Consider the following 15,219-nt stretch of genomic DNA (forward strand, 5'->3'; position numbering starts at 1 on the left):
CCAAACAAATCCTCCCCTGATATAATTAGTTTTCTCCGCTGCACCTAATTAACCTTTGTCTGTGTGGCACTTACGCATCTCATTCACAAGCAGAGTGCTCTTTCATTAGCAGCGTGTTGTGTTTTTAATGTGTTTTACCAGTCATGGTGAGGTAGCTCTATGGGTGTGTTTGAAGCCGGGGGAGGGAACTGGTGCGTGTATCAGCAAAAGAGGTGAAGTGAGTTTTGTGATGATTAGATTCAAAGAGGGCCTAAAGTTGTGTCTTTTCATGTGTATCAAAGAGAAGAGGAGGGAGCAGAAGGATCAGTCTCTAAGTATGGAAGGTGGATACGTACACTTGAATGTCCAGCATGATCCTCTTGTCCTCCTCCACGTGGATTCCCCAGATACAGTCCTGGCCTTTATCATAAGCTTCAGGCCAGTTGGGAGACAGAACCACTCCAGCTGAGTCAGTGATCTCACCGCTGCACACGGCTGAAACACACGAACACAACATATATGTTCAGCGAACAGTTCACAAATATTTTTACAAGGTGATGTCATTTTCATCTTTTGAACACAGAAGGATTGCTGAGTCTTTTCTGGAAAGAAAAGAACATTTGTGGCTGGAACTGTAATGTAACAAAGACAGGCATGTAACGAGCATAAAAGATGGAAAACCATGAATGAGAAACAAGAAAAAACTAGTGCAAAAATGATTCTGAAAAACCAAAGTCAAAAAGAGAAAACCACTGCAGACTCAACAAAATGACTCGCTCTCTGATCATTCCAAAAAGATGCAACATGCCAGAAGACCAACATGATGAATTTACTGCATTTACCAAAAAAAAAAAAAATACCACTCGATGTTATCTAGTAAGACAATAAGATCCACTACATAACGGTCAGGAAGTGTATTGAGTGTATTGCTACCTGACATTAAAAGGCTGGTGTGTGTGTGTGTGTGTGTGTGTGATCTATAGAGCTGAAGTGGCAAAACGCCTGAGAGAGGCCTTTGTTATTTTTCCTGTTATCTTCCGAGAATTCACAGCTTAGCTGTTGGAGTGATAAGGAATTAATTAATCATGTCATCTCAGGATAATGATGAAGAACTTTCTGGTTTAATTGTTTTTAGCCTTCATCATTGCTGTCATGACTGTGACCGAGCAGTGTTCAGTCGGTGTAGTTTTATTTGCTACACACACAGACAATATGGTTTTACAGCAGGCAAAGATGAATATAATGTATGTATTTTTATTATGCAGCTTCTTCAGCCAGCAGCTGTTCAAAGAAGGCCTGTTTAGAGGCAGTTAAGTCCGTATTAAGGTCATCTGATTAACTGCAAAACCTATGAGAGTAACTTCGTTTTTAAAGTTCTGTAAACATGTCAGCTCAAGGTCTGTATCAAACAAGATACAGACCTTGATTAAGATTCTCGATAAGATTCTTTCCTTATACTATCTCTCTCCCTGCAGGCACTGTATACCGTCAGCTCTACAGCTTCCTGTTTCTGATCTGCATTCTTTAACCCCTTCAACCTGACCAGTGTTTACTGTTGTTCCTCCATCTTTCCTCTCTCCTCTACCCAGACGCCTGCTCTCACTCAGTCTGACTCTCTGGGAGCTGTTAAAGGTGAGTGTTTCATCTCTCAAGAGGAAATTGTTGGCTTTCTCTCTATAGTTTTTGAAGCTCTTGACCTGACTGTGTAAGTGATTTGTGCATAGAATGAATTTATTAGCGACAGACCTCTACAAGCGGGCTCGGTGTCATTCCACTGTGGATTGTTGGGATCGGTGCATTCAATGGTGACAGATCCCTGTTCCAGGGTATAGCCAGGGTCGCAGGCAAACTCCACCACCGCTCCTACCGCCCACGTGCTGTCGCTGCTGGTCAGGTTACCGTACTTCACGAAGGGCTCGTAGCAGTGGCCTGCTGCAAAGGCTGCGGGGAGCAGGAAGAAAAAAAAAAACAAACATTTGAATGAATACTCAGAAATGATGTTATCTGTGCAACACAGTGGGGAAAATCAGGATAAAGAAGAGACCATCAAATGTGTTAGGGACGGATTGAACAGCATTACGCCCTGTTAATGGCCGTAATGAGGGCCGTTAGAAATATGCATGGCTGCTCCCTTTGGACTTAATCCCATTTGCAGCAGTGAAGCAGGGGCCTAAGAAGATTACACTGATTGTATTTCCAAGTAGTCCTCATGGACCAGAGACGAGCCGCCGATCTGAGGGTGAGTATTGGAGACAAATGTGGGAACAAAAGATAAGAGATTCAGTGATATCTCATGAATCCCTAAGCGCTGCTTAGATGTACTGTAAAACACATCATATGGATTCTAATGTATGACAATTCACTGGTAGAAGCTGTTAGAAGTTAATCATTTGTGCCTAAAAGAGCGTCCTCGATGTTTTTACTTACAAAGAGGCAGGAAGTACGCAGCAGCTCTTACAGGTGGAATTCACTTCATAAAATGGCTACTAAAGCAGAGGATAGGAAAGAAAAAGCTAATGAATAGAGATGCCTTCCTGCAGTTAATTCACTCAATAATGTTTCTATTGCTAAAACTACAATTAAGGCTGTCAAAGGAAAACATTTATTTTCTTTTTTTAATATAAGGAGTATTTTAGAAATGTGGCTTTTATTCTGACAGAAAATGTTCCAATCTTTACCCCGGGCTGGGAGCTCATTGTTCACTGCAGTATAAAGTCCTACAGCTCTATGGAAACAGCACAATCGTGGCTACATGTAGAGAGAATGTTTTTGTGTAGTATTCCACAGGTAGAAAGACATAAATCATTGGGAAAAAAGTCTTGAAAAACTGAGGGAGCGCTACAACCATCCATCCATCCATCTTCTGAACCCCTTTTGTCCTGTAGCAGGGTCATGGGGGGGAGGGCTGGATCACAGTTATATACAGGCGAGAGGGGAGCACTACATGCAATGGATAATTAAATAGCTACCTGAATGAATGAATGAGTTTCACTGTTCGTATAAAAGATACATTATTAGTATGTTGAATACTGATGAAGTGAGAGCAGATTTGGTCAGATTTTTGGTTCTATCCCACAACAACACAACCAAATCCCATTTTAAAGTTCTTCCTGTTTTTTCCGGTTTTGGTTCTTTGGTTTACAGTGTTAGTTTAAAGCAGGGGTGCGGAGGGGGTGCGGGTCGATCGTGTGCCATTTAAAAAATGTTTTCATGTTAGTCTATCACCTATCCTCATGGTGCCTCAAAGATCGTTTATAACACAAATGTCTCACTCTGTCCTGATTGCCCGCGTCGGTGCGTGTTTGTGTGTGTATGTAGTAGCGTGAAAGCTCGAAGGACTGAGAGCGTTAATACAAGACCTTTGGAGCAAGATTTTGGCCCGTGTCAACAAACCGGACAGACAAAGACAGAGGACTGTAGCCTGATGCCAGTTCAGACTGGATGCTGTGAGCTGTGTTTTTATAATGTTAATAATATATATATATAATGGCTCGTTAGTTAGCTAACTTGTTAGCTAGCGTCTGCTAACATAAGTCCGTCCGTCAATGACAGGCTGATTAACATAACTAAAGTAGGGACAGCAGTTCAAAATGGATGGATGAATAAAGTAGGAAGTTTATGCCTGCTGTCAGCTAGTTTTATCATTTAAAACACAGTAAAAATAGGGATTGTTATTTTTTTATTGCCTTTATTTATCATCCATTTAGCAGCCTCTCTCTTCACTTATTGCCCACAGCCTGCCCCATGACACACAGACTTGACTGGGTACCTAACATGTCATTTTTTAATTTGATAAAGATGTGTAATTTTAAGATTTCTGTGTTGATTATTATAACCTGTTTATATATATACTGTTCATATATCCTAAAATGGAAATCAATTATATACACATGTGTATATACGTGGATTAGAGTGGGTAGATCATTTTGACTTGGTCATTGTAAAAAGTAGCTCGTGAGCTAAAAAAGTGTGGGCACCCCTGGTTTAAAGAAATCCCTGTTTGATGATGTCACTCTGCTAGATATCTGTAAAGATTAGAATTGTTAGAAATGAAGAGAAAATAAGTAACTAAACACTTAATTGAAATTACAAATGATTGTACATGTGCACTGGTATCGTATAGTCATGCTGTCATAGATCAAACATCAGAATGAATCTAGAGGAGCGTTTCACTGCTGCTATCCTTTGTGAACCCTGTAATCTCCAATCATCCTTCTGTATTTTTTTCTATTTGAAAAGAGCCTTTACAGCTTTTATGTAACCACCTCTTTTGGTGGTTGTATCAGCCATGATTACTTGAATTGGACCACCACTGCAGCTTCCCGAGCTGACCTGTGCTCAGCTGCCAGCGCCTGCAGCCTTTCAGCAAGTTTTTACACTTTACGTTGAGTTGAAGCTCTTTGTTCTTGAAATCGATTATTATTCACTTGGAATCAGGCCCGACTGAGCTTTTTAAAATTGATTGCCATATTTTCACCACATTTACTACATTTATACAGTCTGTGACATCAAGCCAACATAGCTCTGACAACCTGTTACTACTTTGAGCTCTGTGCTTACCTTGGTACCGGATTGCAATGCCAGTGGAGGTGCCTGTGGCATCTGTAGTCAGCTCGATGAAGAGATGTCTAGATGTGCTGAGGAGGCCTTCGTTTGGAAGATATTCCACCTCATAGGAATCGTACAGGGCAGCTGCATCTATGCTGTTGCCATTCTTGATTAGCAGCCTGGAAGATACGAAGCAAAGACTCATTACACAGGGACCTACCGGCTCCTTTGACAGGGATAATACCTGATTATTCCATGTTGAAACTTATGTGTAATTACATGCATTCTTTACATGAAATTGTGCTACATAGGCATTTTGAAGTATTTGTTTAATGACTATTTATAATCTGAAAGTAGAAGCACAAGGCAAGATTTCAAATCAGATCCATGCTTTCAGGCTACACATCTAAACACAGTAAGTATATTTTCTACACAGGAAGCAGATGTATAAAGGTAAGTCTCATGATCACAGAACACCATCATGTCCATCAATAAGACGTGACTTGATAGAATTAACTGCATAACTGCCGTCTAAATCTGGGCATCATGATGAAAGAAAGAAAGAAAGTCAGTCAGTCAGTCAGTCAGTCATCTCACTTCGTGCTATCTCCCTGGGGACATGAAACTTGGCAGAGGATTGGACGAGCCATCTGTCCATCACCAACATACAATGACACAATTCCAACTGATCAGATCAAAACAGACACGCAAATTGATACTGGTATTGCTTTAAAACTTAGCAAGTAGCACATAGCATGTCAGTAGATCATCAGTAGTTAATGTTGGCAAGGAAAATATGCACAGCAATACAACACATCCTAGTGCTGTGCTGCAAGAGCAATGCATGCAGTTAAAATGAAGATAGTCAGGCTGGTATTTACTGCCTCAAAAGTTTACTTGAAAGTCATCAATTGAAAGTGTTCATCCAATCAGATGCAGCCAGGAAGCTCTTTGTTCATCTGTCAATCATCTCTGTCAAGTGAAAAGCCCATCAACTGTGCAATGTTGGGAAGCTATGCTAGCCCTGCAGCCATTTACCATATGCTAAATGCTACTTGTTAGCTTTCAAACATCCACAAGGCTTCTTGTGTCTTCTAGGCTCAAGGCTTCTATTTGTTGAACTGACGCAAATATTAATACTATATAACAGCATCTGGTTTCATTGTTAAAATTCTGTGAGCTAGCCGAGGCTTCTTCGACATCTATTAAAGCAGTGACTGTCACAGTCCTCCTCCTCCACCAGCAGCAGCAGCAGCAGCAGCAGCAGCCTCCACCTGTAGCTCTGCTGTTTTATACTTCCCCATGGAGGTCTGCATTGATCTCTCCCTGCTCTGCCTTCAATTATTCCTCTCATGCAAGAGGAAGGAATGTGTACCAGAGTACAACAGAGTCTTGGCGTCAAAATAAAATCTATATTTACATTTATTCTTTATGTTTCTATTCACACTAAGTCAACTAAACTGAATGCGGAAATGTTCCTTCTTTTTGTTTCACTGAAGTGCTTGACGGGCGTGTTTCCTGCACTGGAGGGATGTGTAATGTGGGACAAACAAGGGTACAACTGAATCTGTTCTTGTTAAGTGGTCCATTAGTAATATTAGCTGCTATTCTCCTTTAAAAAGAGCTGAAGATGTGATGAAAACAGCTCTGAACGCCTCCACTGTGGCAATGCATACAAATGTAGAAGCTTTTGACTTTTAATGCATTTCTCCCATCTGTCATGTAAACACCAGTTTTAAATTGATTTGGATCAATTAGCAGACCCTCTGTGTGATCTATTAGACAGAGCACCAGGCTTGCATTATGAATGTGAAAGTGCATTCTGGACTGCATTAATCTCATATAATTATAAAACACTGACACAAATGAAATGTAAGATGTAGAATCTGTGACATATAGCAGAACCGGTATACAGAACCAGCTGTTTATGTATTAACAGGGGGGTTTAGATGCCATATTACCCATCCATCCATATTCCTGACACACTTTGCCTGTATAAGGGTCATGGGGGCAATGGATTAAACCCACAGGGACCCAGGGAGAACGTGCAAACTTCAACTACCCTGTGTTAAATCTTAATATTGATCATTTATATAATTAATAATGATGGTTAATCATTAATAACTATTGCAGATGATAAGTTGTGGGGTTGTCATGACCACTGGAGAAAACATGTTAGATGCTGTCAGTGTTTTTGATCCACCCGGTTTTGTCCTTATTTACCAGCAAAAGTCCATGAGTGAAGAGGCTCTGGAGGTGCAGCTGCTTTCCACATTCTGGCTGTGGTTTTCATAGCTTTAGGCTGGGATTTATGGGCTTCTTATGCAAGTAGACGACTTGCAAGTGCAGGAGAATTAAGTATAACTAAACGAGGCCATGTTTGAGCATCATGCACTGCCAGCTAGTGAGGACAGCTACCTGGTACTGGGCAGGGACAGCTGGTGGGGTCGCTGGCAGGCAGTTTCTTCTGGATGCCATATATATGTTACAGTAGAGTTCATGAACAGCAATGTAATAATATATATATATTGTCCCAGTTCTGCCACTGTCCCTGGAGTTTTAACCCACTTGAAACAAGTTTAACAGGCTGTTTTTTAGTAGCAACAAGTTAATGCTGCATTCTAGACACAGTCAGAAACTAGTTCTAAATTGAAACCATGCACCAAGACTTCATCACAGGGTCCCATTCTGCTTCTGTTTTGATTAAGGTGTTTCTGAGTGGGATTACACCAAGTAGGAGGTCGAGAAAATCTTGATCTATGAGTTGAATGACGTATAAGAAGACAAACCTAGTGTATTCTGGGTGTTGAAGTTTTGCAATTTTTGGCATAAGGGAACACTGAAGACTCTTTTCTGTGATCCTTCAGTCCTCATTTCTTTATTTTTTTACCTCACTGCTCTATTACAAGGTACCAAAGTATGATGTTATTTCCCTAACGAGGTCACATGAATGCAATGGTGCTAACTTGACGATGCAGCAGAAAGCTCTAAAATAGCTAGTAGGATGTTTGGTTTTATATCCATCCAACATGATGTCCTACATCTGCATTTACCTGATCAAGCCAGGAACACACTTTACCGAAGTGGTATATACAAAATAGAATAAAAACGCAGATGGTGTTTTACAAGATATTCTGGGTCTTTGTGAAGCCAACAGACCTCAGCTCATTACACGAGCACCTTCAACACTCCTGCCAATTCTCTCTCCCCTCCACATCATCACTTCTCTCTGATCTTTTCAGCGTCCTCAGAGCTGTCCAGATGTCTCTTTGTGAGGTCTACATTTGTAACCCAGAATGTGAGAGCTGCTATTGGCTGGAAGACAGAATGGATTATTCAGCTAATTTCCCCCCTGTGGCTCTTCCTTTCAGCCCTCTGTAATGAGAATCCCACACTGCTCAGATGACATTCTCCTGTCACCGATGTGCGGCTTGCCGACCGGCAGTTGTTACCCTGAGGAGTCCTCAGGAACAATGTTCTTACAGGGACCAAGCAGAAGGTACGGAGCTCCAGAGGCCCGCTGATTGAACGTAAGTGAAGGGCCGTGCACAAGTTAGGAGGAAGGTAATACATCACAGTTAACAGGGCATGAACCATGACACAGTAGTTACACCAGCCTGAGTGTCTATTTTAATATAGTAACATACAGCACTGCCCTGAGGCTCTTGGTTGTTCTTTAATATAAACCAAACTTTATGAGAGGGCACACAAAAATGTCTGCTACAGCCACTGCCCACAGCCTGATCTACATAAGACTCTTTGAAAGAGAATGTGGGAGGCATGTGGGGGCAGTGGAAATATTCCACAGTACCACCACTGGATGCCCATAAGCAAGGCCAGGCCAGATCCGTGATGAACTGATCAAACCACCTTTTTGTTAGCTTCCAGGTCTACATATGTGGCTCTGAGGGTCCATGGTGGTCAATCTACATACAGAGACACATATATGAAACTGTGGTTTTTGTCAGGTAGCTGCATTGTAACTATGGTAACCGAGACACCAACTATGATTTGTTTCTTTCACAACTAACCCAATAGAGTAACTGATCGAAAATAATGGGACACCCTCATTAGCCTCACCTTCCTTGTAATTCCTTGTACTTGTAATTAGCCTTTAGGTAATGTTTCTAAGGTACATACATTTTTTGGCTTTTTTTGGTACAATATTATATAACATTTATATTATTTTATGTATTTAAATTACAAATGTATCAATGTAATTATTTAAAAAATGTATACTATGTTTATATTAACATGCAGAGTTTTTCTTTTCCTAAATAAACACTCAAATATAGTTTTGAGTGGGTGTAACTCTGAACTTTCCCCATGAAAGGTTTATTTTATAAACACATCAAACTGGTCAGCTGTATTGTTTGGTCTCACTCACACAAACTTTATAAGCCCCAGAGTTTTTTTTATTATTTGAATGAAGCTTTTATATCTATATTATAAAACAAATTATATTTCTAAAATAACAGGTAAAATGATTATAGCAATAAAAATATAAATATATAATATTCATATAATATTGAAATACATTGCTTTGAACATGGGATAATATACAAGCTTTAATGGGTTGGAATCTGCTATAAAACATTAAAAGACACAAAAAAATTCAAGCAGAGATCTTCCCACGCAGCTGAGGACTTGAGAGTTGTGTGATTTCTGGCACAATTTGATTATAGGCTTTTTTCTATTCAAGCCCTCAAATCTTATTTTCAGTCTCATTGAAATTATGTTTTTGTGTCTTTAATTCCAGCACTGGAGATACATCGTAAAATCCATAAATCAGCTCACCGATCATCGTCCTCAGCCAGCGCCACCTTCTCAAAGTGGATGTGCAGTTTCTGGCCCTCGGGGGCCTCCAGCAGCCAGTGACAGGTCAGGTTGTTGCTGTAGTTGCTGGGAAACCCAGGAGAGACAATCCGGCCCACTGTGACATTCCTGATCAAACCCCCACAGGCAGCTGGGTGAGAGGAAGAGGGAGATAATGTGACGATAAAATAACATGTAATAGTTACTACTAACATTTTACAGCCCCCACAAACCAGTTTTTTGTTTGACATCACAAATCAGCCAAAAACTGGCTGAATTTATGCCACAGGACTGCTGCTCATAAGGAAGTGAATAATGGCTTCATAACTGCAGAATTTATATAGTATTTTTCCACAGAATCTGTGTAGTCCTAACTGTTAGTTTTGAGTGAATCTTTAATTGGAACATGCAGATATTTTTGGCAGTTCAGTGCCATGGTAGTGTGTGGATTTTTAAACAGTAGTGTGAAAAAGTGTTTGACACACATTTTCGAAACAACTTTTGTCTCATCAGTCCACAGAGTATTTTCCCAGAAGTCTTGGGGATCATCAAGATGTTTTCTGGCAAAACTGAGAGCAGTCTTTACGTTCCTTTGCTCAGCAGTGGGTTTTGTCTTGGAGCTCTGCCATGCTGGCCATTTGTGCCCAGTCTCTTTCTCATGGTGGAGTCATGAACACTGACCTTAACTAAGGCAGGTGAGGCCTGCAGTTCTATGGATGGTGACCTCTTGCAAATCACTTTCCACACAGGGCCATGTAGGTTTGGATTTTTTCCCACCACACACCTTCATTTAAAAACTACATTTTGTATTTACTTGTGTTATTTTTGTCTAATAATTAAATTTGTTTGATGATCTGAGTGTGACAAACAAATAAGAAATCACAAAGGGGGCAAACACTTTTTCACACCACTGTATCTACAACTAATTAAAAAAATCTCAATACAGAAACATGCCTATTTTTTTCATTTAAATAAGGAAGACAATCAAGGAAAAAAAACAGAAAACATCATAGATCGAATAAGATTTATGAGCACCACAGTGTCAACAGTTATCAAGATGTGTGTGTGTGTGTGTGTGTGTGTGTGTGTGTGTGCGTGCGCGCGTGTGCGCGTGCATGTGTATTTGTTTCCCAGCTGATCAGGTCAAGGTTGCTCATGCAGACAAAGCTTAATTAAAGTAGAGCAGGAAGAGTAAACCCAGTGGCATCCTGCCCAGCCTTCAGTAATCACACCTCGATACACCTGCTTTATGCTCTGACACACAAACACACACACACACACATACACACACAATCAAGATGGCAGAGATACAGATGCACAGCCACACAAAGTCCCTCTCTGAAATTGCTTTCAGAAAACATTCCCTGTGTGAGTCCATCACAGTGGTCAGGACTAAAACGGTCACTTATTATTCATTAGCCGGCCTCATCGGATGGAAAAAGAAAAGAAAAGAAAAAAAAACATCATCCACACACACTCCTGTGGGAGCCCAGGTCCGTCTGCCTCAATGCCTGTCATATTCAAAAGGACCAGAAGGTCGAACTGATAACTCTCAGCTCTGAGGCCTTTAAGAATATCATCCAAACGGCTCTGAATGCTGATGGGAATTTTGTGCTGGCAGAGAATGACAGCAAATACTCATATGCAGAAAACCAATGGAGAAAAGTTTCACTTACAGTGCACCAAGTCTGAAGAAAAACTACAGACACCCATACCATGAACACAGAGGAGAATACAGAGAAGGACTGATGAAAATACCAAAACTGTGCCAATATTAAAAAGATGTTATAAATATTATGCATTTGTATGTTGTATAAAAATATTAAATAAAAAAATTATAATTAAAATAGTTAGCAACTGTTATTGCTAATGTTATTATTATTAATTCAAGTAAATTATTAACAGTAATCACAATAAACGATTAATACACTCACTGGGAAGTAATTTTCCCTTTTCTTTTACCTGTTAGCAGATGGAGAACGTGTGTTTATCTCTAATAGCCAACAGAAAACACATTTTGGTAATTAATTCATATCTTTGAAGTTTAATGAAAATGTGCTAGGGCTTATAAAAATAAAGCGAGTTATTATTTGGCTGCTTATGGTGAGCTCACCTAGGCAGTGTGGTTCCTTTCCACTCCAGTAGGGGGTGCTGGCATTGCGGCAGGTCAGCACGCGGGGGCCTTGCAGCTGGTAGCCCGTCAGACAGGAGAAGAAAGCCTCCCCTCCAGAGTGGAGACTGCTCACCGACACGTCACCATAGAGAGGCCGCTGAGGGAAGACGCAGCTCAGCACGAAGGCTGCGGAGAAACAGATGGGAGAGAGTCACACAAAGACAGGTGGAGGAGGAGGAGGAGGCGAATTAAAGAGATACATTTCAGCAGAGAGGTGAGGTTTGATGTCAGAAGTTGAAAGCACTCTGATCTAGAGTCTCTTGTGTCACACCAAAGAGCCTCCAACACAGCCCTCAATAAGCTCCAAGAATAAAGTGCTCTTGTTCAGGATTAGGTGATTTTGGTAACAGGTTAAGGTGGGATTTGTTTATAGCAAGAGAAGAGAGAGAGTGTGTGTCCAACACATTGGCCTTGATGCGAGGAGAATGGAAATCAGTTTTATTGCTGAAGCAATAAAGAGAAATCAATTTGACATAATAAGCACTAATAGCATGACTAAAGCTAGTTTTCATAAAAATAAAGTGAGAAAGGCAGGAGCATTTATGGAGTCAAACTTCATCACAGCAATGTTCATCAATAATGTTCACACACCCACACACACACATATAGTATATGTATGTTCATGTGCTATTTACAATTATTTTAAAATGATTTGACTTTCACTTCATCTTTATCCATGTAAATGTCGGACATATAGAGGTATATTTGCTTTAAAGGTAGGGTAGGAGATTTTGAAGACTCAGTGAGAGTCAGCCAGATTTTGAAAGTAAACACACGCCCCTTTCTCTCGGAGCTCACCCCGAGGCCACGCCTCCCAACCAGTCTGTGACTTTGGCCATCATGCACGTACCTCTCTAAGAGAGTGACAACCAGGGTCCACCCGGAGGATTGGTTGATGTTTTTAGTGTTTTATAGCTTCCACAGATGATTCATATTCTTCGTTTTAAAGCGAAACTGCCGAACTAATTGGTTGCTATCTGATTGTAAAGAGAAGTTACACTAATTTAACAAAAAGTGCATCAGAATACCCTACCCTACCTTTAAAAATGAGGAATGGTGTTGTCAATTGTAGCATCATTTCAAATCTGGTCACTTTAATGTAAAACTTTTAAAAGCCAGAACCATCTGGGAGTTCACTCGATGAAACAGGTTGGAAAAGAACTTAAACTTGACGACTGGATAAACCATTTGTCAATCACCACCTGTCACTAGCCAACTTCAACCAATCTGATCAAGGAATGGATGAAGAGGAAAGACAACAAAGAACTGAGGCTCCTTGAAAGCTAGCATGTCATCAGATAATCCCTTGTAAAGAAAATATGTGCATGAAAGAGCAGCAAACTGTGTTCTCCACACCTACAACACAGCCGTGACTGATTCAAAATGTGAAGATGTGACGGTGTGACTGATTATATTGCATCAAAAACAATCAGAAAAGTTGTTCTGTTTTGACTATATTGTCAAACAGCAGGCAGGCCTCACCGCTGCCAGAAGTTTCCTGAAAATCTCACAGTTTTCTGGGACGTTTGCCACAGATCTGTTTATACATCTTCACACTCCCTGTGCGTACATTCACAAGTCCTGCGTGCTTCTTTTCATGCCAGCTTTTTGGCAGCTGAGAATCTTAAACTGTGTTTAAATATTCCCCACCTAGCGATTCTCAGTATCTTATATGAGCTTATATTTATGACAGAAACCCCACAGGCCATGACTCCACATGATTTTAATTAAGCTGTCTGTTTAAACCAAGGTAAATAAAACCATATACGTCCAGTGTAAAATCCTGACACCACTGTGACATTTGCTGTACCCGTGTCCCCTCGTGGTTCCAACCTGCTCATCTGTGAGCTGTGCACAGACCTGTCAGATCCCTGCCAATATGTGTCCAATACATGTCCAGGCTTTGGGTCTCAGGTGACTAGCTAACTAACCGGCTTCTTTATTGCCACTGATCCGTCTTCCTGCAGCCTCTTGGAGTGTGGCCAAACATATTAATAATATATTTCTGCTAAAGACTCTGATCCATCTCGCTGTAATTGTCCCAGTTTTTGTTGGCTTGGCAGTACCGCCGCTATTGATTCTGTCTGTTGGGGACAGCAGTGTGCCTCGGGCGAGGAAATATGTAGGGAGATTAAATAGGCCAATAAATGACAACCTATGACCTCAGCCGCTTCCAGTGCTCTGTTAGTGCTGAGGGATGTTCGCTTGCTCTATAGTGTCTCAAAGAAATAGAGATAAGAAGAGCATGGTTGGTCTTTATAGTATTTCTCATTAGAGCAACATCCCAGACTCGTGCTGCCATAGCAGCAGCTGCTGGAGCTGTGTCCTATCACTCCCTGAGCTAGTCATTACCATGGTCAGCTGTGGCTATTAATATCCAGGCCAACCAAAAACTATGAAACTCACAGGCTCGCTGGAGACAAGAACAGAGATAAAAGAGCCATCATGGTAGCATTGTGGCATCATAACACTGCTGCTAACAGGGAGCTTTCACAGAGACAAATTGCCTCGGAGCAGTAAAAAGCCTGCTATATGCTACATCACTTTGTCGTGTCTTCTCAGACCTTATGGCCATTTATCATGTTTAGGCTTTAATGAAAGGTTATTGATAAGCTCTGTTTTTTTTGCTTTCTTTTTCTCTTTTATACAACAGGATACAAGTTAATCTGCAGTGTGGTGTTCAGCCTCATAGAGAGTCTGGCTTTACAAACTAAAGGCTGACTGTCCATACAGGAAAGAGAACGGGTTTTTCAAGCAGCAGCTTTGGGGACTGAGAAATGAAGCCCATGTGGGGGTGTCAAAAACTGCAATTGCAAAATTATTTCTGCTGTAAAGTTGGACATTTTATCATGGGAGTCTGCAGGCTGAATTGCAGTTTTACACTTTCATGTGGGTTTCTGCTTGGTGAGGGGCATCATGCTTGGGTGACCGTCCCACCTCTTTGCCTGTGTTGCTAGTTTAGGTGGCCGTCACGGCAACAATCAGAGCCAACCAAGATGTTGATGGGTTATGTGGGTTTGAATGGTATTTCACAAATGATGACGAATGACATCATGGACACTTTGTCCATAGTTTGATGGACATATACAGTATAAATATGCACCTTGCACCTGTATCTAGTTGGGGTGCATGTTAGAAGTGGTGTGGGGTAGCTCTAGTGATAGGAACATATCATAAAATGTGTTTAATGACGTGGAAGAATTTGTTTTAAGCCAAAGAATGATCTTTACCTACCCCTAACCACGCACTTTAACGCCTACACTTAACTGTCAGTGAAACTGAAAATAAGAGGAGGTGGGCGGTGGTCCTGAAGCATTTTATCCACCATCCACCTTCTGTCCAATTTAGGCAGCTTATGGGAGCCCTATGGCCAGATATGCTGTCCAGCCATCTGCCGCCGATGTGACCATCTGTCATTTCTGATGTGTGTGATTATTAATCAAATTTACTGTTCATACATGAAGATATATTGAAAATATTCCACTGGACCACTTCTGATTGCCAAACTCTAAGCAGCAAGGTTAAAACAGGGTCATAACTGACGATACGACAAATCTAAATTGTCTACTTATATACTAGAAAAAGTGAAAAAGTTCAGCAATCCCACAGGAAGCATGGTGGGTAGTATAAAGGTAAAAAAAACAAGTGAGAACCATGCAGAAACAGCAGTACGAGTGGTAAAGGTATGCATGTGAGAGTCATTT

General features: G+C 40.9%; 1 protein-coding gene across 1 annotated transcript in view; it reads right to left on the reverse strand.

Moving 5' to 3' along the window:
- sez6b (seizure related 6 homolog b) overlaps window positions 1-15,219 on the reverse strand; it is a 138,639-nt gene that overhangs the window by 19,843 nt on the left and 103,577 nt on the right. Inside the window, exons 5-9 of the mRNA XM_028419980.1 lie at window positions 11,456-11,641; window positions 9,325-9,493; window positions 4,540-4,706; window positions 1,726-1,920; window positions 336-474 (exon numbers count right to left, since the gene is read on the reverse strand). Of these exons, the coding sequence (XP_028275781.1) occupies window positions 336-474; window positions 1,726-1,920; window positions 4,540-4,706; window positions 9,325-9,493; window positions 11,456-11,641 (856 nt within the window). The remainder of the gene's footprint in view (window positions 1-335; window positions 475-1,725; window positions 1,921-4,539; window positions 4,707-9,324; window positions 9,494-11,455; window positions 11,642-15,219) is intronic.

Source organism: Parambassis ranga, chromosome 13 (genome assembly GCF_900634625.1).
Source record: "Parambassis ranga chromosome 13, fParRan2.1, whole genome shotgun sequence".
In the NCBI taxonomy this organism is placed as follows: domain Eukaryota; kingdom Metazoa; phylum Chordata; class Actinopteri; family Ambassidae; genus Parambassis; species Parambassis ranga.